Source organism: Pristis pectinata, chromosome 5 (genome assembly GCF_009764475.1).
Source record: "Pristis pectinata isolate sPriPec2 chromosome 5, sPriPec2.1.pri, whole genome shotgun sequence".
In the NCBI taxonomy this organism is placed as follows: domain Eukaryota; kingdom Metazoa; phylum Chordata; class Chondrichthyes; order Rhinopristiformes; family Pristidae; genus Pristis; species Pristis pectinata.
Window position 1 is genome coordinate 62,468,153 of NC_067409.1, and position 26,571 is coordinate 62,494,723.

The 26,571-nt window shown below is 38.8% G+C and overlaps 1 protein-coding gene across 1 annotated transcript in view; it reads right to left on the reverse strand.

The window, feature by feature from the left end:
• Nucleotides 1-3,533: 3,533 nt before the first annotated feature.
• Nucleotides 3,534-26,571, reverse strand: part of dgkb (diacylglycerol kinase, beta) — a 589,337-nt gene continuing 566,299 nt past the window's right edge. Inside the window, exon 25 of the mRNA XM_052015544.1 lies at nt 3,534-6,249. Coding sequence (XP_051871504.1) covers nt 6,154-6,249 — 96 coding nt within the window. The 3' untranslated portion in view covers nt 3,534-6,153. The remainder of the gene's footprint in view (nt 6,250-26,571) is intronic.

Consider the following 26,571-nt stretch of genomic DNA (forward strand, 5'->3'; position numbering starts at 1 on the left):
TTTTTCTTGACATACCCGGGGAGCTCTCTTGCTTCACTTAATCCAACAAACGTAATATAATATTATGTGAATCATTTTTGGTCATGTTTGCCTGTTATTTATAGCAGTGCAATGGTTATGGAGATGCAAGAGACTGCAGGAGCAAAAAACAAACTGCAGGACGAACTCAGTGTGTCAGGCAGCATCTTAATGATGCTGTGTGACCCACTGAGTTCCTCCAGCATTATTTTTTGCTCTAGAGTACAGTAGTGATGTAACCTTAATAATCCAGACCATAAATACCACGTAGATGTGAGCTCAACTCTACATAAGTATTTGATTTTCAGACAGCCACCTGCCTGAGAGCACGACCAACAATCTTCCATGGCTGGGGTGGGAAAGAGAACACAAAAAGGCGACAATGTTTGATTTGAACTCAAATACGAAATGTGTGCCAACTATCTACATTATCCAGCCCATTGACTTCTTATTGTCAATACCACGAATATCTTTGGTACTAATTTTTCACTTTTAACTGACGATAACTGCAAAGACAAATCCCCAAAGACATACTTAAATATTTGCTTATCTTTTTATACCAGTAAAACTCTTTTGGCAGTAAATCCTATCATGGCAACTGTGCATTTTGCTTTAAGAATGTATCTTGCAAAGTATGGACATAAACAAAAGCAAATGCTCGCTATGGAATCATAATGGAAGAGGCTTGTCAGTGATGTGTCTGGTTAATTTGGGATAGAATAACTGTGAATTATTACTGACATTATAAATTTAATTGCAATTTATAATAGAAATTGAATGTTGATCCACTTGCCTAAGATTAAGGAACCCAAATTACCTGATTTTACCAAATTATAACTTTTTGCATCAACTTCATCTCTATCTTTGTGTTATAAGTAGCAGTACAACCTTTATATTAAGCAATATCTCCTCTTTTAAATTACTAATTAATAGATCTTAAGTGAGTAACCGGATGTGAAATTGTGAATTATTTGGTTGAATAAAGTCCATATTTTTTTAATTACCTAGAATTATAGAAATATTTAATAGAGAAAGTAAATATGCTAGAGATTCTGGGCCAAAACACTAGTAGTATTTTACGGTTTAAAATAAAGTTATAGTATCTAGCTTAATATTTTAAAATATCTATTTAAGTTGTTAAACATGGAAACAGTTGACTTAGGATTTTACACTGGGTTTCAGTTTCCAAAAGTTTTCACCATAATTCAGTTATGAATTATCTGTGTGTGTGAAGCTGAATGTAATGTGCCAGATTTTGCCATTTTTTTTTAAACTTAACTGTGCCCAAAACTGGATATGCTGGAGCACAGTCTGAAGTGCAGCCTTCCTTTGCAGATAATTGTCATCCGCAGATCATCTGCATTGTGCTAGTAGATCCCTTTTGGATTTTAAAAGGGCAGTGCACACTTCCTCAGATTTCCCATTCATGAGCTGGGAAGCTTTCCTCTTAAACTTGCACAAGGAAGTACAACGGGCCCTTGATATGGATGGACAGAAATAATATCCACAGATTACTGATTGGACCATTTATGTACATTAACAGAGTTAAATTGTATTTTATTGTTTTTAAGTAAGCATTAAATGTTTTTTTTGTTTTTAACTTTTAATAGTTTTAAAATTTGTAACCTTTTTTAATATGCATATGTGTTTCTGAATGTCGTTCCCAATTTTAGTGACAGCCTATAGGAGTCAGGACCCTACCAATTGTCCAAAGTTACAGAGGGGAGTGAATCATGGTACTAGTCCTTGCCAATCACCTGGCAGTTAGAAACACTGCAGAAGGCTGTGCCTGGGTCCACACTGGACAAAGCAGTGAGGTCCTAGGACAGACAAGTTGAGGAGTTTCAGTAGTTAGTGGACGATATAGACCAATAAAGTAGGACAAAAAGACGATTAGTCTGTTAATTCCAACTGCATGTCAAGGATGACTTTGTTATTTCCTGATCACACTCTCTGTTTCCTTTTTTGCTTTCCAGTTTTAACAAACGTTAATTTCCTTCTATACTGCAACTGAATAAAACAAAGCAAGCGATGCTTGCTCTATCCCCATAACCCTTAATCTGTCTTCTCAACTGTGCTAACACAAACAGATCTCGTGACACTGTAGAAATAAATGATCTAATGCTTAATAACAGACCTCACACTTGTAGATCATTGGTTGTCACCTGTGATTTTCTCTGCTCCTTTGCTGAATGCTGTAATTCACACTGGCATATGGATTCTACAGGTGTTATTATCTCCTTTGTTTCATCTAAGTATCCACTCTTCATGTGTGAATAGAGACAAGTGTTGGCAGGATACTTGGTGGATAGATAATGTTGACTTCCCCACCTTGGGCTTAATCCTGTCATCCATTTATCTTTAGGTTGTCATCAATGGATAGCAGTCAAAAGTGACTGTTGCTCTTCCCCAGCACTACTCTGTGTACAGCAAGGTCAATTGTTGCCTTTCCGCTGTCACCTAAGCTGACAGGATCTGTTTTGTACTCAGTCTGTTCTGCATTAGAAATTGTTAAGGGTTGAATTTAACCACCTGAACACATTTCTCTTTACAATTTGATGAACAATAATATGTGCTTGCTGTGTTGATTTGTACCAGGCATACACACTCAGTAATCAAGTACTGACTTGCATCAGTGTGACTGCTTGGTGCATAGCATGGTATGCTCAAGGATAGTAATGTTCTGATTGTCATTTAAATGAGTTCAGTTCATCAAAGAGATCCACAAGTGCCTGTATAGTAAGGTAAAATTTCCTGTACCACCAGCACTTTCAAAGAGCTGCCCTTACACCTTGAAGAAAGTCTCTTGAAGGGGTAACGCCAAACCAAAATTTATCTTTTCGCCCATCTACAGCAATTAAACTGTGTTTCCTTTCAGAAAACAGGGGAACACACATTAAAAGCAAAATGTTGTAATCCTCCAATCCCTGAAAATGCTCTCAGCATGTTTGGAACAATATTTAAGTTAAATTTTTAAATAACCTGTTTTCATAATTGCACAAGATCGTCTCACGTTTATGGAAGCACCAAATTACCTGATCAGCCTTGGGATGACTGATTATGTTTGTCCACACTAGCTTTAAAAACACATTTTTACACTAGCATTGTCCAATACAGATCACACAGATCGAAGGCAAATTGGGATGTTCTGGATTTCCCTCTGAAACAAATTTAAAAATGTGGATGTAAATAGCATTGTCTGTTTGTGACGGCATCAAAGGGAAACCCACAGAACAGGAGGGCCACTCCTACAGGCAGCTGAAGGACCAGATACCATAAAGAGACAGGCACCAAATCTGCTGCTTTTGGTGCTTTGAGGCCAGTTGAATAAACTCTTCATTGTGTTGCTAGGAAGTCTGACCCATCAGCAACACTGCAGCTGAAATAAATGGTGGAATATTCTGATAAAAATATGCTGAGGTGTGAAGTAGTATAGGATGTTTTGTCTGGTTAATACCAGGCATGTAGAAGAAAAATAATTTTGAAAATTGGCCATGGGCAGGTTATTAAACCAGGAATTGTGCCCTTTCAAAGTGGCATTTAGCAAACAAACATGCTGAGATTAAAATAAAGCATTTTAAGAACACCACATTGGATGGTAAAATATCATAATGTCACCATAACATATTTAGAATGGCAATTTGCTCATAGTAACATGCAAAAATTATATACAAAATCGTAGGAGAAGTCCTTTTAAACTCTTCTGCTATCTTAGTTAAGACATTCCCTTGCAGCAGTGATCTTTGCTATTTCCTTAGGAGACAATGCAGTGAATCACAGAGTATTCATTTAATCTGTAGTACTGAATTTTTGAATTAGTTTTGTATCCTAGTATATATTTTGTCTTTGCAAGCATATGCAGTCTCAAATTTATCATCATTGAATCTGCTTTCATCTCCCACTTAGACACTTGCCATGGAAAAGAAAACAAATTTATAAACAAATCTGAATATTCCAATTATAATTTTAGTTGAATAATTGATTTACTGTAGGGGCACTGATCATAAAATATTGACCAAGTTGTCAAGATACCAAGATCATTCTCCCTCAGTGCTGCTTGTACATGAAAATGCAGAAAGCAGCACACAGAACAGACCTGAATGTGTGGCATTTATTCTGTCATATTATACCTGCCTAATTTATCCATAAACAAAAAAAATGTTTCCCCAGTGTCAGCCAGTCGTTTATTGTGAAAGGCTGCTTCCGCACATCCATAAGCCACATATGTAAAAATGGAATTTGCAGAAGTGGCAACCAGATGTGCCCTGCATGTCATTGGACACTGCTGTGCAGGCACCAAGGATTACCCATGCAGAAGTGAGCCTTCACAAAGGCTGTGAAGCCAAGTTTAATTGAAATCTACTTTGTTTTGCTAGTTTGGTACTTGAACTATTTGTAGACCTTGAAGCATAAAAACAAGCCTGATGTTGCACATTTCCCTCAATCCTTTATCTTTCAGCCCCCGCCCCAGATTTTTTCCCACAGCACATCATTCTTAATACCCACCTCAACTGAATCCAGCCTAACCTCTGCAGCTGATAGCAATGCCTGTCCCTTAAACCCCACATGGACCTTATTCCACCAAGTCCTTTTGGCCTGTGACCCAACCATTTTATTTTACATTTGCTCCACCGTTCTAGAAAGGAAAAGGCCTTTGAGGGAGTCAGACATGCAAAACCCATGCTACTGCATACAGTGCCAAAACAGAACTTTGTAACTGCAGGCCGTCTCAAAAAACACAGACTGGCCTGCATGCACAACATGCTCAATGTCCTTTTCAGAGCAACAAGGATTTCTGAGCCAAGGTTTCTCTCTGTAATATGACTATCAATTTTGGTTTGGTAAATTGAATTGATTCTCAGCTGTTGTGCTAAATCAAGGGGCAATGGGAATAAAGGCATAACCATGTAGGCTAGTGAAGTGGATTTCTCCTGTTCACTTCTGATGAATCGCTTGGCCCAGCTAAGAGCATTTAACAAAAGTCTGGCAGGAAACAGGTTCCTTGTAAAGTTAGCCACTTAAAAAGATCTTCTGGGCAATGTTATGAGTTTGTCCTACTTCCATGGAGCACAAGACACTGGAAACATAACACAAAGATCCATTTATTACCTGAATTGCAGATTCTTGCAGCCTCTTTACCCTTGACTTCTTGTAAACCATTCTGCTGAATGGTATGTTGTGTGGGAAAAGTCAGAAGTACAGAATCACTGGCAGAGAATTCAGCTGCACTGCCAGCTTTTATATTGTGCACACAATTTCAGTCATTTGCAATAGTATTTGAGCAAATTTGGTGGGAGAAACAAAAGAGCACCTGCCCACCCAAGTCTCCAGCCCCCTCTGTTATATGGCAGGAAAAGCTGGGATCTGACAAACTGCTTCAAAAGTAACTTTCCATCACATTTTGTACATCTGATAATAGGATTGAAATCCTGCTGCATTACACCAGTAATAAGTTCTCTGATATATTCTGTATGAAATTCTTGTGATATTAAAGACATTGTTAACATTTTAGTTTCAATAGAGGACAAGGAATTCCCTATAAATGTTTCTAATGTGACATTAAATGCTCTGTTTGGGTTTGCTCTGTATTAAAGTTTAATATCTTTAATTGCTGTCACTTTAACCCTCTGTCCCAATGACAGGAAAGCTTATTCAAAGTGAATAGCTCTGAGGCAAAAATTGACTCCTTAACATTTGCCAAAAGGTTAAAGCTCGGAGGGTAAATCTGCAGTAGAAGATAAATGCTTGTCATCCATAAACTGCAGACCAACGCCATATGTTCCAACAAAGCTTTCATGACAATTCTTATATTCAATCATAGAAATGACAACTGTGCAAGTACATGGTCTACAGTAATTTAGTTGGGGAAGAGGGTTGCTTTTCTACCTTTGCAGTTAGGGAAAGCCTCATCTGCTGATGATGCCTAATGTAATTTTGGTCATGTATTACCTGACTTTGTGATTATGATTATAAGTGGTCAGGAAGACCCTGAACTGGGTAAAACCAGATTTCCAATATGTGCTTTCATTGGGAAGATTCCACCAGAGGGTGATTCTTAGAGAGTGCAACTTGTTTGTAATTCCTTGTTCTCATTTGAAGAGAAAAATGCACATAGTTTTTTTTCTTCCTTGTGTCTTAACTCCTAGTCCTCTTGATGATTGAAGAGACAAAGCCACTCTTGGGAGGTGGTGCCCTCAGCATTGGGGCTTGGTTCTTATGATTTATTGTAATCTGTGAGAAACAGAAATGGAGGGAGGAGAATGAGTTTAAACTTAATATTGGAGCTGTTGTATAAAATCATAATCATAGATTGACTGAAATATATAATGGATTACTCAAATGATTCACCAGTCTGAAAAATCAGAATTCTTAATTGCAGTCCTATTATGCTAGATATTCCCATCCTTATATGGGTCATGTTAATAAATGAGGGTTATCAACTGCAGTTGGCAATTTGGAATTATCCAGTTATGCATTAAATTTTTGATAATATATTGGAGGAATTATTGCATTGTATGCCATTTATAATTTTTGTAATAATACTAAAAAGTACAAGTTATTTTGGAATAAAAGCATTTACTTCAGTAGTTCTGCCCAATACTTAATCTGTGAAGGAATGTCTTGTGCAGTCGATACCGACACAATCAAAAAGATCAAAATGCATCTCAATTTTAAATAAGGGAATCAATTCTGCCCCCCCCCCAACCAATTAATCACATCTGTACATAGTTTTCAAAGCATTAATGTTAAACCATAAAACAGCAATACTTATTGGGCATGGTGCCTTTGGATGTTTTGCCAGCTGGAAATAGAAGTGATTTGTTTCTCCCAGATGTTCAGCTGGCCATTGTTATAATCAAGCTGGCTTTTTCATCCTTGGCACTTTAGAAGACTAGCCATCTTTCAGATGGTACCTGTGTTTACACAGTATACATATCTTTGATGCATATTTCACTTTGTTCTGTTTCCATCTTATTACAAACAAACTTCTTGTGGTCAGTTGTCAAAATATTAGTTTTCAAAACTATCTTGGGATAATGGTTGCAACTTTTTTTATCTTTAACACTTTTGTTCTTCAAGTACAGTTACTTTGGCTTATTACATGATAATTAGCGTTAACTTCTGCAAGTCCATTGAATGGACTGAAAGTCAAATGGTTGAATTGCTTTCTCTATCCAATCCTTTTTAAAATTGGTAATATTTCTGTGGATCTGCTGCTCATTTCATTTTTGTATCACTTAATGTAGATGGTGCTTTCCGGGGGAAAAAAATTTCTTAGATGATAACTTTAATTTGTTTTCAAGGACAGTTGCATCAAAATGTACTAAATCTAATCGTATTATATCACTACAATCAGAAGTAATGAACGTCAACGCTACTTGGAACATAGCAATTAAAGTATTCTTTCACACCGTTAGACCAGGGACATTATTGTGTCATTGCAATTCTATAACCTGCTATGAAAATGACAGAAATGCAAAATTAAAATAAATGATTAATGGTATTTTTCCATGTTTTGTACTAATAGGTATCCCTGAGCCTTGAAATTAATAGACCTGTCAAGCTTCAGGTTGTTATAGATGGAGTGCTGAACAAAAATGGAAATTAAATATTCTTCAGACACTGCGACACGACACTTCTGAATATTTTAAATTTAATTACTAGTTACTGAATTTTTATCTTTTATCACTAATTTAAATGTTACAAATTAATTGGAATTTTGTCATAGTTATTTCTCTTATTTTGAAGTGTGCTTATTTATCCAGTGTGTTAAAGTACACAGTGTAAATTACTTGTCAATAATTTTGTAAACAACTATTAAGAGAATTAATAGTAGAGCTATTTTCCTCTCCTTTTGTGGTTCTCATTAGAATGTGGCATTCCTTTTGGTATTTTAATTGATTAATGTAATCATTGTACTGTGTTACCTAATTGTTTATTTAAACTTGGTCATTTTAGAACTAATTCAAAATTTGAAGTTAGTTTATGTTAGGCCATGTATGTGACTTAATAAAGGTTTAATTTACAACTTGGCTAGTCTTTCACTGGGCTGCTTTCAAAGATTTTGGGAAATAGAAGTCACTAAGATTTTGCCAGGCTATGTCCTCTTTTCTGCCTTTCACTGCAATCTTTCCTCCTTTCAAAGGGTTGCAATCATTTTTCAGACTGATTAGCTAGCTGAAGATATGCTCCCATACTGACAAAATTTCTTCGCAACTTGTAACCCAAGGATCTTAGATCAATGCAAGAGTACAAGATTAACCAACTCTGACTTAAATCCTATAATAAAATAGGCATCTAGGTTCAGAATATCAAAATTTTGGACTGAAATAAATTATCTTAAGTTAGATGATCTCTGAATAAAATCAATTTCTTAAAGTTGATCCCCAAAGTTAGTTGCATACTGTGCGTAATGTACAGATTCACCCAAAAACAGTATTAATCCCTGACAACAAGGTTTTGATTTATAAGTACACCAGCCTTCCTCAGCTGTAACTTGTAAAGCAATTTGGGAGACTTTAGCTTAATCACACATACAAGTTTAAAAAGTTGTAGTTTTCTGAGGTCGAAAATGAGCTTTTTTCTTACCACATGAACAAGTAATACCTCTCTCATCTACATATCCTGTTATATTTGGTTTCATATTTCAGCCATGCAAGAGACACCACAGACAAAGTGTTAACAACTGTATGCTCCTACGGCTGTTGACTGCTCCAGGATTGTACATTGAGAGGCATCACTGAAATTAAGTTTCTATTTTCTTTTTCTTTGTAGGATTTGCTAGAATAATTTGTCTAAGTGCTCATGTGAGTCATAATATATTCACAGTCACTATAATATAAAAGTTTCCTATTGAACTGTCAACACAGATGCATTTTTCACTATGAAGAGGGAATTATAATGGATTGTATTCAATTAAAAATGGACTTAAAAGCCAAAACATTGTACATTTTGCTTGTGGCATTATAAACACTAAAACACTATTTTTGGGGGCTTTATTCTGAGTGATCTGCAAGGACCACTGATTATGCTACTTTACTAGGTGTTGCATTTGTAGGATATCTGGTACCTGCTTGGTAGTGAATATTGTTATTGATGATCTCACATTGGCAATAGGATTCAAATTTAACATTCAAGCCTATCATTCACTTATTTCAGCATGAAGGCTCGTAACATTTATAGATTCCCTAACTATTGCATCAGGTGAATCCTGTGTAGTTTCAGCATGGTTTCTCCATTGCTACTTTTAATTTCCTGGCTATATTATTTTCAACTGCAAAACTGTTGGCAGTGTTGAATTCCTACTCCATTATCTCTCAGTTAATTTATACCACAAGGACTTTTCCATGCCTAATTACGGGTAGTTTATCTTTGCCCACAAGTGCTCAGACATCATTTCATATTTAATCTGCAGCCTGGATTAGTTCACCCTCATCTTGTCATCCTTGACTGCCTCATATCTAAGAATTATGAAGTGAAAGCAAGGGTTTCCTCAAGTCAATGAACCATACCAATGAAGAAATCTTAAATCTGAGGAATATTTGTGAAACACAATATAGTGAGGTACAGTTTAAGAATAGAAGACCATACTTAAAGTGGACAAATTTGTACCATAACAGCATAATAGATGGCCACCTTCAGATAAAATATGAAAATAAAAGTTGACAAATAAAACCAAAAGGCACTAATGGAAAATCCAGATGATTGATAAGCTATTAAACAAATATAATCCCAACAAGGAAATGTATCAAATGTTGCAGTTTCATGAAGTAATAAGGAGAATGAATCAAATTTGAGACTTTAAAAAAATGGTACTTCTCATGAGGCAATTAACAAAAATGGAAGCAAGATAAATACAAGGTCCCTGAAGTTCTAAAGGCCCAGGCAGAACCCCAACAGATTTATGGGATAGTAAAATCCATTGAAATTGTGGACAAGAAGATATGCATAGCATAAGCAAGGTTATACCCTTAGAAACCAAGAACTAAATGTGGCTAACATAAGCCAGTTGCATATTCTATCATTCGTTTCTCATCTAAGAAACATATAATACAACAAATGCATCTTAGTTCAGTAGCTGAGGAAGCCTTATGATGGAATTTGAAGCTTTTCTATCACCTTGATTTCACATTTGGTTTTATCTGTCAAGCTTTCTTCACGACATAATCACTGCAAGAAACATCTTTGACAGCACTAGGTACAGCAAAGGCTTTGGAACTAGTCAACGTCCTAGCTGCACTATGGAAGACACACTTCAGAACTTTCTTTGCCCCAAGCTAAATGTTCCAGTACATTTATAACACTGGCATCTACCCAACAATGTGGAAAAGTGCCCAGGGATGTCCTGTTCATAAAAAGCAGGACATTGTTATTAACCAATCAGTCTACTTTCACTCATTTGCAAAGAGGTGGAAGTTGACATTGATGGTACTTAATCAAATGGCACTAACTGTTTACTGAAACTCAGTTCAAATTTTGCCAGAATCACAAAGCTTCAGACTTCATCACAGCCTCAGTCCAAACATGAACCTAAGAGCTAGGGGTTAGGTACATATAACCAAGTGTGGTATCCTGGTGCTCTGGTAAAACAGAAGTCAATGGACATCAAGTGAAAAACGTACAAATGATTTTTGGATTTATATCCTGAAAAAGGAAGCTGGTTAGAGTCGAACATCCCAGCTCCAAGACATCACCACAGGAGTTCCTCAGGGCAGTGTCCCAGACCCAACCATCTTCAGCTACTTTACCAGTGATCTCCCTTCCATTAGATGGTCAGAAGTGAGGATAATCACTGATGATTGTGTAATGTTCAGTTTTATACACAATTCCTCAGCAAATGAACTAGTCCATGTAGGCATGCAGGAAAACCTAGACAACATTTAGGCATAGGTTGATAATTGGCGAGTAACATTTGTCCTACCAAAGTTCAGGCAGTGACTATCCCCAACAAGAGACTATCCAGCCACCTAACCTTGGCATTCACTGGCATTAAAATCACATTTGTATTGTGGCTACAAGAGTATGTCAGAAGCCGGGTACTTTGAGGTGAGTAACTCAATTCCTGACACTCCATAACCTTTCCACCGTTTACCAGACATAGGTCAAAAAGCTCAACATCATCCAACAAAGCAGCCCACTTGATTGGCACCCCATCTTCCTTCCCCATCACTCACATCCTGTCTTGGCAGACAGTAGCTACAAAAGTTTGTTACAGTTATTTACCCAGGCTACTCCAACAGTGCTCCCATAATCCATGACCTTTCTTGTCCAGAAGAACAAAGGTAATGGACATATGGAAACACAGCCACTGAAGGGTCGCTTCTTAGTTGCACACCATCCTGACTTGAGAATATATCACCGTTCCTTCATTATTGAGTCTAAATCCTGGAATTCTCGACTCAACAGCAATGTGGGAGTACCCTCACCAGAAGGACTGCAGCAGTTCAGGAAGGTAACTCAACACCAGCCTCTCAAGGTCAACTATGGGTGGGCAATAAATGCCAACTTTACCAGTAATACCCACACCCTGGGAAAAAAAATGGGCCAGTTAATACAGAGACCTGTCATTTTATTTTGCATTTAAATTTTGTGACTTCTAACTTGAGATTCCTTTTTGTGGGGTATATTTTATAATTATCATGTACAGCTATTTAATTTGTTTCCCAGTGGAGATTTCCCTCTGTGATTTACATGTTGGAAGAAGACAAGATAGAGCAGAGCATTAATAAAGACTTGTTTCTAATGGAGGAGATCCAGACAGTTACACAGGTAGACATTTAACAGGGCAATATAGTACCAGAAAATCTCTCAGGAAAGTAGCACTGAGGTAAAAGATCAGTCATGATCTTATTGAATGGTGCAGCGGGTATAAAAATGGAGAGGTCTGAGGATGAAACAAGAGTCTGAACACGAACAATTGAAGCCCAGCAAGGTCACAGACAACTACTGGGAGAGAAATTTGAAAGGCAAACTGATAAAAGACTCTTACAACATCTGACCTGATTACAACTATACAACATCTGTAATAACCAGAATCCCTCACTTAAATTAGATCTACAATACCTTCAGAACACGTCATTCATCATTTAAATAAATCCAAAATCCGCACATACCTTTGAGATTCAGTACAACATTATGCTTAATAAAAAATTGTTGATATCATAATCACATACAAGGTAGCTTCCTGGGATGAGAGGGCAATACAATGAGAAAGATTTGCATAGAGTGGGCCAACGCCTCTCTGGAATATAGAAGAATGAGAGTGATCTCATTGAAATAAACAGGATTCAAGAGGGATTAACATTGAAGTTGACATATAAGATAAGATATCTTTATTAGTCACATGTACATCAAAACACACAGTGAAATGCATCTTTGCATAGAGTGTGCCAGAAGCATCCTGCAAGTGTCACCACGCTTCCAGCGCCAACATAGCAAGCCCACAACTTCCTAATTCGTACGTCTTTGGAATGTGGGAGGAAACCGGAGCACCCGGAAGAAACCCACGCAGTCACGGGGAGAACGTACACACTCCTTACAGACAGCGGCCGGAATTGAACCCGGGTTGCTGGCACTATAATAGCATGACGCTAACCGCTACACTACCGTATAACCTAGGACTTGAAGGAATGTTCTTTGAATAAGAGCTATACATTTAGGACTAAGGTCAGAATGAATTTCTACACCTCAGGGTAAAAATTCATAAGGTAAATCATAAGAATTCCCTATCTGAGAGGGCAGTCAATACTTCATTGCTGAATATATACAAGACTAAGATTGAAAGGCTTTCGGAATCTGGGAATCAAAGGGTATTGGGTTAGGCTGAGAAAATTGAGGTAGAAGATCAACATTGATACTTTAAGATAACACAGTAGGCTGGAGGGCAAATCCCTATTGCTTATGTTATTTCTGGCAACAAAAATCATATCTTGTAAATTTTAAACCTCAAAAGGTACTTAAGGTCACCACCATGGACTCTCCATGTGATTTCTCATTTTATATATATCTCAGTCATGCTTTAAATCAAAGGCATCTCCTAACATTGCAATAAGTAAAGGATCATTCTATTACTTGCAGGACACCAAACCTTATAGAATTATTTAATGCCTCAGCAGAGAAAAACACATAAACTAAAAAAAAGAGAAAAACAGAGATGTGGAGATTATACAAGAATATAAAAAAACATAGGCCACTTGATTGACTAGTCATATCAATCAATTCTTCTCAATTTGTGGTAGTAATGGTAGAGGAAGCAGAAGTGCAAGTGGTAGAGGTGGATATAATTACAATGTTTAAAAGACATTAAGACAAATACATGGATAGGACAGGTTTAGAGGGATAAGGGCCAAATGCAAGCAAATGGGACTAGCTCAAGTAGCACCATAGTTGACATGAACGAGTTGGGCTGAAGAGCTTGTTTCCATGCAGTATGACTCTAATTTATCAACAACAAACCCAGACACAGCCTAGCAGTAAAGAGGACAAAAATCATGCGTTTCGCTAAGGGGCAAACCCTTAAACGCTTGATCTCCCAATCTACGTCGTCGTGGCCCTTCTACTTTGTTTGTCTACCTGCACTGCACTTTTTCTGTAACTATAACACTATATTCCGTATTCTGGCTTTGTTTAATCACCTCGATGTAATTATGTATGGCATGATCTGTCTGGATGGCAGACAAAACAAAAGCTTTTTGCTGTATTTCAGTATATGTGACAAACCAATACCAATAAAGGATGCTAGATTACCTCATGCCTTGCCTCAAATTTCTCAGATACTGCATCCAAAAATACTATTTCCTGAAATAAATGCATTTGATTTGCATATGAACTAACTTACACTTAAAAGGAAACTACATAAACACATGAATGAGGAATTAGTAGAATGACTGGCAGATAGATCAAGACAAAATAGTGTGAGAGGAGGTTCATGTGGGCATAAATACTGGAATGCACAGTTGGGCTGAATGGCCCATTTCTGCAGCTTTCATTCAATGAAATTCCATATAATTAATACTACCTACTTCCAGCATCCCTCTAGGGAACACCAAGCCTCCTTCTTAATGGTGTCAGCATAGTGGCATCCCTACATCTCTCTGCTGGATCAGTTGAGAAGTTTCTGCTGATCTGCTTGCTGCAGCTAGTCATTCATAGGAATTATGTGGATTATCTCCTGCTGCAGAATTCTTGTTACTTTCTGGCACTGATCAAGTTATTTGACAGCTGCTAGGGAGCTTTTATTTTTCCTTTATGGAGAACTCGTAGTGAAAATGATAGTTTAAAGGACATGCAAAGAGTATAGTTTTTCAGTTGTGTAATTTATTTCTCTCATGTTTGTAAATCTGTACATTTAGTTGAAAGCTTTGTATTAAGCTTGTTACTGTGCTGTTAGAGTTAATATCCTGGTAGATTGGAACTTTTAAAACATATGGAGAGTTTTGGAGATGCCCTCTCACAGTTGTTCCTTCCTTTTATGGTCGCGGCTGATGAATTTACAGACATCTTGACAATTAATGCCACCTATTCCAACCTCTAATATCCAGTTTCATCATTAAGAATACATATGACAATCTGAAAAGTTTGCTGTTGATTGCAGAAACACGTACTGCATGTACTTTCCTGCCTGCTGGCTCCAGTTTTAAGTGTGGTACAGCTGCAGCTGAAAGTCAGACTCCCTTTGCCCACTCTGATCAATGTCCTGGGCCACCAAGGTCAGCTGTAGCTACAGATATTTAAATTTTTGTGTCCAACCCAGCAGTATTAAAATGAGCTGACTCTGATATTTGGTTGAAGTCCTGCCTCAGTACAATCCATGCCTTAAACTTACAAGGCCAAAGTATGTACAAGAACATGGCAAAAGTGTGCCGGGAGAATATGAGGAAAACAATCTGTATGAATACACTTCATGGAAAAGTATTATTTTCTTCATGAACACTATCTAGTAAAAGAATAATATGATAGTGGTACAAAGTAATGAATGTGGTATCACACAAGGTCTAATTCTAATTCCAATCATGAGATAGAAGCTGTCCTTGTGGTATGTGCTTTCAGACTTTTGTACCGTCTGCCTGATGGGAGAGGGGAGAAGAGAGAATGTCTGGGGTGGGTGGGATCTTTGATTATGTTGGCCACTTTACCGAGTCAGTGAGAAGTATAGACAGAGTCCATGGATGGGTGGCTGGTTTCTGTGATGTGCTGAGCTGCGTTCACAGCTCTCTGCAGTTTCTTGAAGTCACGGGTAGACCAGTTGCCATACCAGACCATGATGCATCCAGATAGGACGCTTTCTATGATGCATTAATTAGAATTGGTAAGGGTCAACGGGGACATGCCACATTTCTTTATCCTCTTGAGGAAATAGAGGCACTGGTGAGCTTTCTTGGCCGTGGCATCTACATGGTTAGACCAGGACAGGCTATTGGTGATGTTTACTCCCAGGAACTTGAAGCTCTCAACCCTCTTGACCTCAGCACCATTGAGGTAGACAGGAGCATGTTCACCACCCCCCCCCTTCCTGAAGTTAATGACCAGCTCTTCTGTGTTGTTGACTTTGAGGGAAAGGTTGTTGTCATGACACCATGTCATTAATTTCTCTATCTCCTCCTTGTATTCTGACTCATCATTATTTGAGATATGGCCCACTACGGTGGTATCATCTGCAAACTTGTAGATGGAGTTAGACAGAATCTAGGTACAAAGTCATGAGTGTATAGAGAGTAGAGTAGACGGCTGAGGACACAAACTTGTGGGGCACAAGTGTTGAGAATAATCGTGCTGGAGGTGTTGCTGCCTATCCTCACTGATTGCAGTCTGTTGGACAAGAAGTCAAGAATCCAGTTGCAAAGGGAGGTATTGAGTCCCAGGTCTCGGAGTTTGGTGATGAGTTTGCTTGGAATTATAGTTTTGAAAGTGGAGTTGTAGTCAATAAACAATAGTCTAATGTAGGTGTCTTTACTATCCAGATGCTCCGGAGACAAGTGTAGGGCCAGGGAGATGGTATCCACTGTAGATCTGTTTCAGCGGTAGGAGAATTGCAGTGGGTCGAGGTTGTCAGGGAGGCTGGAGTTAATGCGTGCCATGACCAGTCTCTTGAAGCATTTCATGACGGTGGATGTCAGAGCTACCGGGCGGTAGTCATTAAGGCACGTTACCTTGTTTTTCTTAGGTACTGGGATAATAGTGGTCTACTTAATGCAGGCGGGAACCTCAGGTTGAAGCAGGGAGAGGTGAAAAATGTCGGCAAATACCCTCACCAGCTGATCTGCACAGGAGCTAAGGACATGGCCAGGGACACCATCCAGGCCAGATGCTTTCTGTGGGTTTCAGAAGAATGATCTTACATCCACAATGGTGACCATGGGTTCAGGTGCATTGGAGGCTGTCAGGGTGGGTGGTGACATACTAATCCCTTCTGTTCAAAACGTGTATAGAATATATTAAGTTCATCGGGAAGGGATGCGGTCTTGTCGACGATTGGAGATGAAATGTTCTCATTTGGAATAACTTCGGTCAATCAGGATTGATCAGATTTTTTTTGAGGCATGTTGTATTTAGCCAAGCAACATTATTTTATGCAAAAATAACAGGAAATTCAGTTTATGTAGATTTTCACAGCAGAGGTATATGACTAAGATATTGAGCTGGAGTCTGTGGTCAACACTGAAGAAATATGGTGTTTTCTGTTCACAGCACTGGAAAGTGTTATCATCAAGGGTGAGATTGCTTGGAGGCAGAGATCCGTGGAGATGTTTCAGTGTGAAAAGCACTTGGATGAGCAGTACAAAATTCAGATTTTAAATCAGATACAACAGGGAATAGATAAAATGAGATGCTCAAAGAAGAAACACCAGAAGAGGCTTGTTGGAGGAGGCAGAATGGACCAAAGTGTAATTTGGGCTCATAAGGACCGCAACCCCCTGTGGTGGACCATGGACACTTATGTAGGGGGAAAGCATCATCATCCATCAGTTAATTTTCTGTCAAGTCAACCACAGTAAGCTCATGGATGTTAAGAGATTCATTCTGAGCTGAATGATATTCTGGGGAGAGGGGTTGATGAGAGTCAGAGAGCATTGGTGATGGGTTCAATCCTGGCAGAGTTCAGCTGGAGAAGGAGGAGGTTGATAAGAACAGTCACTCACAAGCAAGCTTGGCAGGAAGGTTACCGAGACTATGGGATGAGGGAATCATAAGATAGTAGTGACTGGTCCCTTGGGACACACATTGGAGGGTGCCAAGTGAAACAGTAGGCTTGTCAGGAAGAACAGTAGCAGGAAAGTAGAACGGCTGAGGAGTACTAAATGGTTGGGGAGGCAAACTGAATGGCAAAGTATCTGAGAGGGGATAAATGAAGAGAAACATGTCAACAAGAGAGAAGGGCCTCCAAGGGGCAAGGAGAAAAATAGTTAAAAAATCATAAAGCACTAAAAATGGGAAGAGTAATGATGTGCTGGGGTATGTAGCAGCAGTCAGAGTGTGCGGGCAGATGAACATAAGGAAAGCTCGTCACTTTGGCCTCTTAGTATACTGTATCAGAAAATAAGGTAAAAGTTTAAAAGGTATAACAGGAGTGGTCATTAAAGGCAACAGCTTAAGAAGGTGATGAGAAATAGAGTATAGTCATAGAGTCATACAGCACAGAAGACGGCCTTTCAGCCCATCTGGTACATGCCATCATAGATGCCCATCTAATCTAGTCCCATTTGCCTGAATTTGACTCATTTTAAATGTTGTTAATGTACCTGCCTCAACCACTTCCTCTGGCAGCTCATTCCATATACAAACCACTCTCTGGGTGAAAAGGTTGCCCCTTAGGTTCCTATTAAATCTCTCTCCTGTCACATTAAACCTATGCTCTCTAGTTCTTAATTCCCCAACCCTGGGAAAAAGACTGTGAGCATTCACCCTTTCTGTGCCCCTCATGATTGATTTTATACACCTCTACAAGATCATCCCTCATTCTCCTGTGCTCCAATGAATAAAGTCCTAGTCTTTATGTAAAGCAATTAAATCAGTTTTATATTTGAGGCATAAAATACATAACATGAAAGATGGAGCAGGCCCAATCAGTAAGATAGTGGCTGAACTGCTCTTTGGTTTCAACTCAATTTTCCTACCTGATCCCCATAACCTCCGATTCCCCTTTCATCAAAAGTATCTCTTAGCCTTGAGAATACTTCATGGCTGACCGTCAACAGCTCCCTTGGATAGGAAATTCTAAAGATTTACTAGTCTCTGAAAGAAGTAGTTCCTCCTTATCTCAATCTTATATGGAGACCCCTACTCCTGAAACCATGCACCCCCTCCCTCAGTTCTGGATTGTTCCACCAAGAAAACATCTGATGAGTGTCAAGATCATAAGAATCTTACACACTGCACTGAGATTACCTCTTATTTTTCTCAACTCTTGACACCCTTAGGCCATTCTCCTCAACATTTCCAAACCAATACCCTCATCAGAGGAGTCAACCTAGTGAATGTTTGCTGAACTATTTTTAAAGCAAGTATATCCTTCCTTAAATATGGAAATCAAAAGTGCAGGCAGTACTCAAGCAGGAGTCTCAGTGAAACCCTTGACAGTTGCAGCAAGACTTCCATCCTCTTGTACCCCATCACCCTTACAACCAAAGAAAGATAGACCAGAAAATCATGGCTATGTAGTGCAAAGATTAAATTAGGCCATATTTGGAATATTGTAGCTAATTTTGTATCTTAGCAAAGATAAAATATTTTTAAAAATGATACAGATAAAGCCAAAGGGACTGTTGTTATTGAGAGAATCTTGAGACATTAGGACTTTTTCTATTGGTGTTAAAGTATGGGGTGATCTGATAGAGATCTTCAAGACAATGATAGTACAGATGTGATAAGTTGTTTCAACTGTTTGTTGAGATAGTTACATTAGGACATATTTTCAAGATAATCACTTAAGGAATTACAAAGAAGGCTAAAAATAATCTGTACAAATGGTGGATTGAATGTAGACTTCTCCATGATGAAGCTCTTGAGGAAGAAGGCCTGGAGGTTTGTTTTTAGAAGGAATTTGTTGCTTACAAAAGGCAATATTTAAAGGCAATGAGGAAGAGGCAGAGTGCATTTCATTGGAGAAAAAGTTTAATTACTATTTAGTATCCTAAATTCTGCCTTGTCAGCTGACATGTATCAGCTTTGCTTTTTTGTTGCCTTGAGTACTTCTCTGTCAGTTCCTGTTATGCTGTTTAAACTTCCTATCTTTTCTTCCTGACCTGCAGTGCCCTTAATATTTTGGGCCTGGAATTGCAGGAGAGGTGGAGAGTGCAAAGGGAGATCAGGACTTGGTAGCTGGCTTCCGCCAATGTAGCTGTCAGCTGACAGCCAGAGAGTAGCCCAGAAGAAGGTGATCAGCAGCAGTCGGTAAGTGGTCTCTCTATTGGAGAGCAGCTGGCAAGTGGTGCAGGAGAACAGGGGAGACAGGATGAAGAGGAGCAGGCAAGGGGCTAACAGGGAAGGACGGAAATGAAGGGGAGGGAGCTGAGTGGGAGAGTAAATGGAGGAGGGAGGGGACTGACAGAAACAATTAGGGGAAGGAAAACAAAGGTAGGACGGCTAAGGGGATTGATTTTGAAGGAGAGACTCGATCAGGGTGGGGTTTGTGAGGAGGAGTTGTTGAGGAAAAGTGTGTGACTGTGTCTGGGTCCACACATGTGTTAGGCATAGAGTCTTACATCAGGAAATAGGCTCTGTGGCCTAAATGCCAAACATCAAGCATCCATTTACACATACCTACTTTTTCCTCTTGCAACCCTCCTGCCCATATTTCTGACACCTGCCGACTCTTGGGACGATTTACAGCAGCAAATTAACCTACCAACCAGCATGTCTTTAGCACGTGGGAGGAAACGAGAACACACAGGGGAAACCCAAATAGTCACAGCAAGAACATGCAAACCCTACACAGGCAGCACCCAATGTTAGAATCAAACCTGGGACTCTGGAGCTGTGAGGCCGCAACACTAACCATTGGGTCGCTGTATGTCTAGGTACATGCAAGTTAAGCCTTTGCGGCAGAGCTTACTCCCCAATTATCCTTGTCATTGGACAAAACCTCAAGACAGTTTGGTAACTAGCATGCAATGGCTATCCCTTTGTGTAAAGAATTCATGCCCAGGCTTTTTGCACACCTCAAAACTGGAGTGTAAGCAAATCATCCTCAATGATAGAGGACTACCAAAGAGGAAAAGTGGTAGTTTTCCTAAGGTAGAATTTATCAATATTGAAGCCCTCACATTACCTTTGTGAAAATTTTCTGAGGGCAGAAAGGATTTCTGGGAGACACCTTGGGCTATTTCCAGAATTCTATCAGCATACTAATTTTAAATCTAGCGGGTGTCATGCTCACTGGCAAAAATAAATCTATCCCAAGTAAGGTGGTTAAAAGACTGGGCTTTCTTTCCCTTTAAATAATCTTCAAAATCCTCAGACTCTTCAATTGGAGCAAAAAAGTGGCTTCAATGTTCCACCGGTCAGCTGAGGTCCTTCTGAATAACAACAGTAAATGAGTTTACAGCCAAGATAAAAAAAGAAATCAGCTCAGTCATTTTACCTTATCATTGGATAAGTGAAATTAATCCAATCATTATCATCAAAAATACTTGCCTTACTGATTCCTTTAGGATTTTGGTGCAGTGGAATTTAACATTTTGTATTCAGTGGAGATTGGCATACAGTATATAAGTGTTTATCATTTCGCAACTTGATTTTTTAAATCATTGAATCATTTTACAGTTACATAAACATTCCTAATTTTAAGGGGCTCACAAAGGCTGAAGATAAAACCTGTACATGAAGTACTTTTAGGATTGAAACGCTGTTTGAATAGCCTCTGCAATCCTACACTTAGACAGTATTGTGCTACATATTTCAACAAAAATAGTTCATAATTAACCAGTCAAAATAAACTGTATATCTCAGAATATTTAAAGCAATACATTTGAATTATTTATTTGTAAACTGTGCTTTGCAATTAAAAATGATATGTTTTTCTTTCAGTGAATATTAAGATAAATATAGTAATATGGTCTAATTTAAATTTATTTGTTCACTGTGTACATCGTTGTGACAATTAAAACAATGTATATGCTAATATTGTATTTGAATTATATAGTGATGGTGACAGGTGGACATTGCTGTAAGTAACCCATTTTCCAAACTGAGTGAAGCCTTTGCATTGAATTGTGGAGGCTACTCAAAAAATGGGCCGGTCCTTTGGGATATTTAATGGAAAGGGTTTATTCCCCCAAGACAGTCATTGATGAGGAAGCCTTAAACTACACACATGTAATTACTGAATCCCTGTGAGCATCCAAGCTCCACTTCTCCAGTGATAAGTAACTGAGAATGAGATAAAAATAAGACTATATTCAGTCCCAGAAACTGCAGAATTTGTTTTGTGTGCGGGTCAATGTACACTCACATTCCCACTGTTTACACTTTATTTCTTTTTGGTTGATTCATCAAAGAGGTTTATTTTTCCTGTACAGATATATAATTTGTACACATAACATTCCTTCCCTGGGAAAAATGTAAACAGAAGACACTGTGGAAATAATACTCTGCATGGTCTTTTGAAAACATCAATCAATGAATTTTCTGCCACAATCAAGTAACCCTAACCCAGGCCAAATACTGGTAATTACTAAGATACAGTATTCATCGGCACACCACCATTATCATATTTAATTTGGTTTGATAATGGCTTACATTTGTCAACTGCAATTTTTTTCTTACAGGAAAGGTAAGTTGTTGAATGAATCTGCAAATTTGAACTCTGTTGATCATAATCTTTAGTTTGTGCTTATTTAATAAGGACTTCACTCAATTAAGTATCTGACAATGTTGAACGATGTTTATTACATTTTAGCAGTGATGACACTTAGCTGTCCCAACACATAATTGCAAAGTCATTGCGCATTTGCACTGCAAATCCACTATTTATCAACATAACAGCCTGCATACAAATAAGCATGAGATTTGCCATTGGTTTGCTTATCTCTGGTTTGCCATTGTCCATTAAAGATTATGGGCAGTACGCTGTCAACTTGCTGATTATATCAAATTGATCAATAGGGTTGATCATAATAGTATAAACTGACTCAGCTAAAAGGGGGTCATTTGGTTAGCTGTGCTTGCTTTGGTTCTTTGGTGGAACAATCCCATCTCTCTATCCTCCTCCATAGCTCCATGTGTTTTTCCTTGATCTAATTTTCTTTTAAATTCGGACTGTGTATTCCAGGTTACTTCAATTTGCTAAAAGTAAATGTTTCCTCATGTCTCCTCTGGTTAGTTTGCCAATGTCCTTCAATCCTTTTCCCTTGATTATGGACACAACTGTGACTGCAAACAGTTTAGAACACAGAACATAGAACAATACAACACAATACAGGCCCTTCGGCCCACCATGCTGTGCCGACCTTCAAACCACTCCTAAGACTATCTAACCCCTTCCTCTATCTTAAATTCCTCCATATGCTTATCTAACAATCTCTCGAACTTGACCAAGGTATCAGCCTCCACCACTACCCCAGGCAGCGCATTCCATGCACCAACCACTCTCTGGGTGAAAAACCTCCCTCTGACGTCTCCCTTGAACTTCCCACCCATTACCTTAAAGCCATGCCCTCTTGTATTGAGCATTGGTGCTCAATTTCAATTTCAATTTGTATTGAAAGAGGCACTGGTTGTCCACTCTATTCCTCTTAATATTTTGTATACCTCTATCATGTCTCCTCTCATCCTCCTTCTCTCCAATGAGTAAAGCCCTAGCTCCTTTAGTCTCTCCTCATAATCCATACTCTCTAATCCAGGCAGCATCCTGGTAAATCTCCTCTGCACCCTTTCCAATGCCTCCATATCCTTTCTACTTATTTACTCTAAACATTCATGACTTTGAACATCTTTACCAAGTCTCCTCTTTACCAAGTCTCCTCTTAACCTTCTCTGTTCTGAGAACAACTGTAGCATTTCCAGAGTTTCTACCCAAGTCCCTCATCCAGAACTACTTATTGCTGCTATCATCAAGGTGTGGCCAAATAAAAGTATCCTTAAGTGGCAAATTAAGATCTATGCAGAGTGTCCCACAAGTACTCAAGCTAGAAGTTTAAAAACATTAAGCTTACCCTGGATGTAGAGTATTATACACCTGTGCAGCGAGGGAGTCTGCATTCTATTTTGGAAGATGCAAAGATCTTCTTGTCCATCCCATAGAAAAAAAAGATTAGAAGCCCATAATACAATGAGAAGCAACTTACTGAAATTCTGCAGGGAACAAAAGTTAATTTCTCTAATTAAATTGCAAATATCTTCTGATGCATCTACCAGGGGTCACCTAGAATATACAAGGCTTGTCATGGGGCTCAGTGTCAGCTCTGACCACAATCATGTAATAAAGCCAATGAAAAGAATTAAAAAGTAAAGATAAAAAGCATATAAACATGCTGTCACTGTTTCTTCATTCAGAAAAGGGAAAGGATCTTTTTTTAAGGTACTTAAGGTAGCCCAGGGTAATGGAGAACTGTCCCAGGGTGTTTTTTTAGATGGTGGGACCTATCAATGGAGTGCAGCATAACCCCACAACTTCTGTCTCTGGAGTGTATGATCCTACTGAATAGGAGTTGAGAGAAATCTTGGCTTAATTCTGTCAGAGAGAACAACACAAAGAAAATCTGAAGTAAAAGGGAATGGGTTACCTTTCTGAGGATATCACTTTGAAGAGAGACAGCCAGGCAGGTCTGATACCATGTGAGAGCTCAATGCCCCAGTGACCGATTGCCAGAAGAGTCCAATGTCACCAGTGGCTCAGAGAATGACTACCTAGCAGACCCAGCTTCATGCGACGTTCCATTTCCTGGAGACCAACTGCCGAATAGGCCAGATATTATGTGAGGGTCTGGTGCCCAGGGACCAACCAATAGGCAAGCCAATTTCACATGAGGTTCTGGTGCCCCTCGAGACTGGTGGGACTGGAGTCACATAAGGATTCTTTGACCAGTGCCGGATAGGCCCATTGCCCCTTAGACTGCCAATCAAGCCAAACATTTCACTATGCCACTGCACTGAAGAGACCAACCAGCAGATGGACCTAACTTGAGGCCACAGCACCATGGACACCAACTCTAACATTGTGTAAGATTCCCACGCTGCAGAGAATGACTGACAGGCAGGCTTGACCTCACTGGAAGTCCCAGCATTGAAGCCAAGCCAGGCTCAATCCTAACACTGTTCAAGGTCTCTGCACTACAGAAACTGATAGCAGGCACACCTGACATCCCATGAGGTTCGAGCGCTCAAGCCAAACCAACCATGGGTGTGGACCAGAAATAAAGTCAGTCAAGTGGAATGAGCACTGTAGCAGGAAGAATTTGGGCTTGAAGACAAGGAAACACCATGGGTTGCCAATGGCTGTAATGATAATAATGATGGCTAAGAACCTCCTGTCTCTGGCCTGCAGAGACAGCTTCACTCCACACACATAAACGTGGTAGTGCACGGCTTCAAAGTTCACCATAAACTCCACGGTTACAACACTGGATACTCCAGTAGTGGTGTTTTGTTTGGCCTAAGGATTCCTGGCCCTATCCCCAGCCTCTCTCTTGGCCACCTGGGAAGATTACATTGCCCACGCAATATCAAAATCACACAGGATAGCCTGTTACGGAAAACCTAAAATGCACAGGATTGTTGGCACCCTGAACCTACCCCTCACATTAGAACTTTTCAAATGCTGATACTCAATTATATTGTAAGAGAAATTTCAGATGACCAAATATTATATGCATTATGTGACAGAGAAATACAAGGATAAATGTTCAGTTTCTAATAATGTGAGGACAACATATTGTGAAATTGCCCAGCCAGTGATTTGCCTGAAATTACAATTTCTCAATGCTTGTTTGGAGCACAGAAGCAGAAAAATCACTTCTTTAAAATGTATTCTTTTCATTTACATGATCCAAATTTAGACCTAAGATCCAATAAAAACCACCACAAAGCCAATGAGAAAGTTGCATTTACAATGCATTTCACATCCTCGGGGCATCCCAAATCATTTTCCAGCCAATGCATTACTCTTGACATGCAGTCACTGTTGTTATGTAAACAAATGTAACTGCCAATTTGCATACAGCAAGATGTTAAATAACCAATCTGTATTTGTTAGTGCTGACTAAAGGACTAATAACCTAGCAGGATATCCAGAAAAAAATCCCTGCTTTTCTTGAAACATTGCTGTTGGGTGACAAGGAAATGGGGTTTGGGAGGAGGCAGTGGAGGTGTGGAGAAAGAGAATGGGTAGCCTGCCATTTCTTTGTGCTGCTTCATTTTTGATTTGGAGATTGATAGATATTAACAGCGATCTATGAGCTAATTCATTTATGGAGAACCAACTTCATTTCAACATTGGTCTCAGCAGAGTTTTATGTAGAACTGAAGTTTCTTTGGAATGTTAACACATACCCGATGGTCTAACGATGTTCAGTATTTGATTCCTTGAATTGTTTCTGTGGTAATCTTTGGAGTGAAAGCTATCAGATAAAGGTTACATAAGTTATTATGTAGATTATGCACCCGTACAGGCAGATATGAGTATTCCAGTAAGTTTTTCTCTGAGATCAAGAATTTAAGCCAACTGGACCAGATGGAAGAATTGGCGCCGAAGGTGAAAGTGACTTTATCCAGGGGGGAATGAGTAGCAAATCTACGGGTGATGGTATATCACTCTGACATTTCAGAAAGCTAACCTCATTTTCTTAGAGAAGGTGATGTAATCTGTCCGTCCATGCTAGCTCACAGTTGTACAAAGCCCAGAAATGTGAATAATTAGAATCATATATTTACTTTATCAGATTAACTGGTTATCTAATATTAGTAACTTCGAGTCCTAAATTAATTTTACTAATTCATCCTAATTTATATTAACTTGAGACTACATACATAAAATCAGCAAACAATTGATGTTGAATACTCTTTTGAAAGTTATTATAGAATCTGTTTCCACCACCAGCAAGCACCGGCTCTTAATTTCTCACCTTTCTTTTAGACTCTTTTCTTTCTCTAGGCTCTTTTGCCAATAATCTTAAATACTTATTGTAATTCATATTACATACAATTTCTGCTTTAAGCAATTCAGAAATGAGTGCAAAACAAAAGCCAGAGTATCATTGCATCATTTGTTAATATCCATCTCAGCTACAACCAACACAGGGATCCATCATTTCAAATTGTCAGGATGTACAACTGTTCTTACTGATCTTTTGGCCTAAGTCCAAGCCCCAGGTTAGTAGATAATACATGGCAGTATTTAGGACAGATGTCTAACCAGCTAATTTTGGTTGAACATGAAGGATATTATTTTCTGCTTTGTCTTGTAAAGGATATATTATTTTACTCAATTCTCATTGGAGGAAATATTACCTCCATGTTGATAAATTATTCTGAAACATGTCACGCTATTATTACACATGTGTAGTAGTGTTCCAACTTTCAGAGGACCCTGGAGTGCTCCATGTGGATGGCTTACATAAC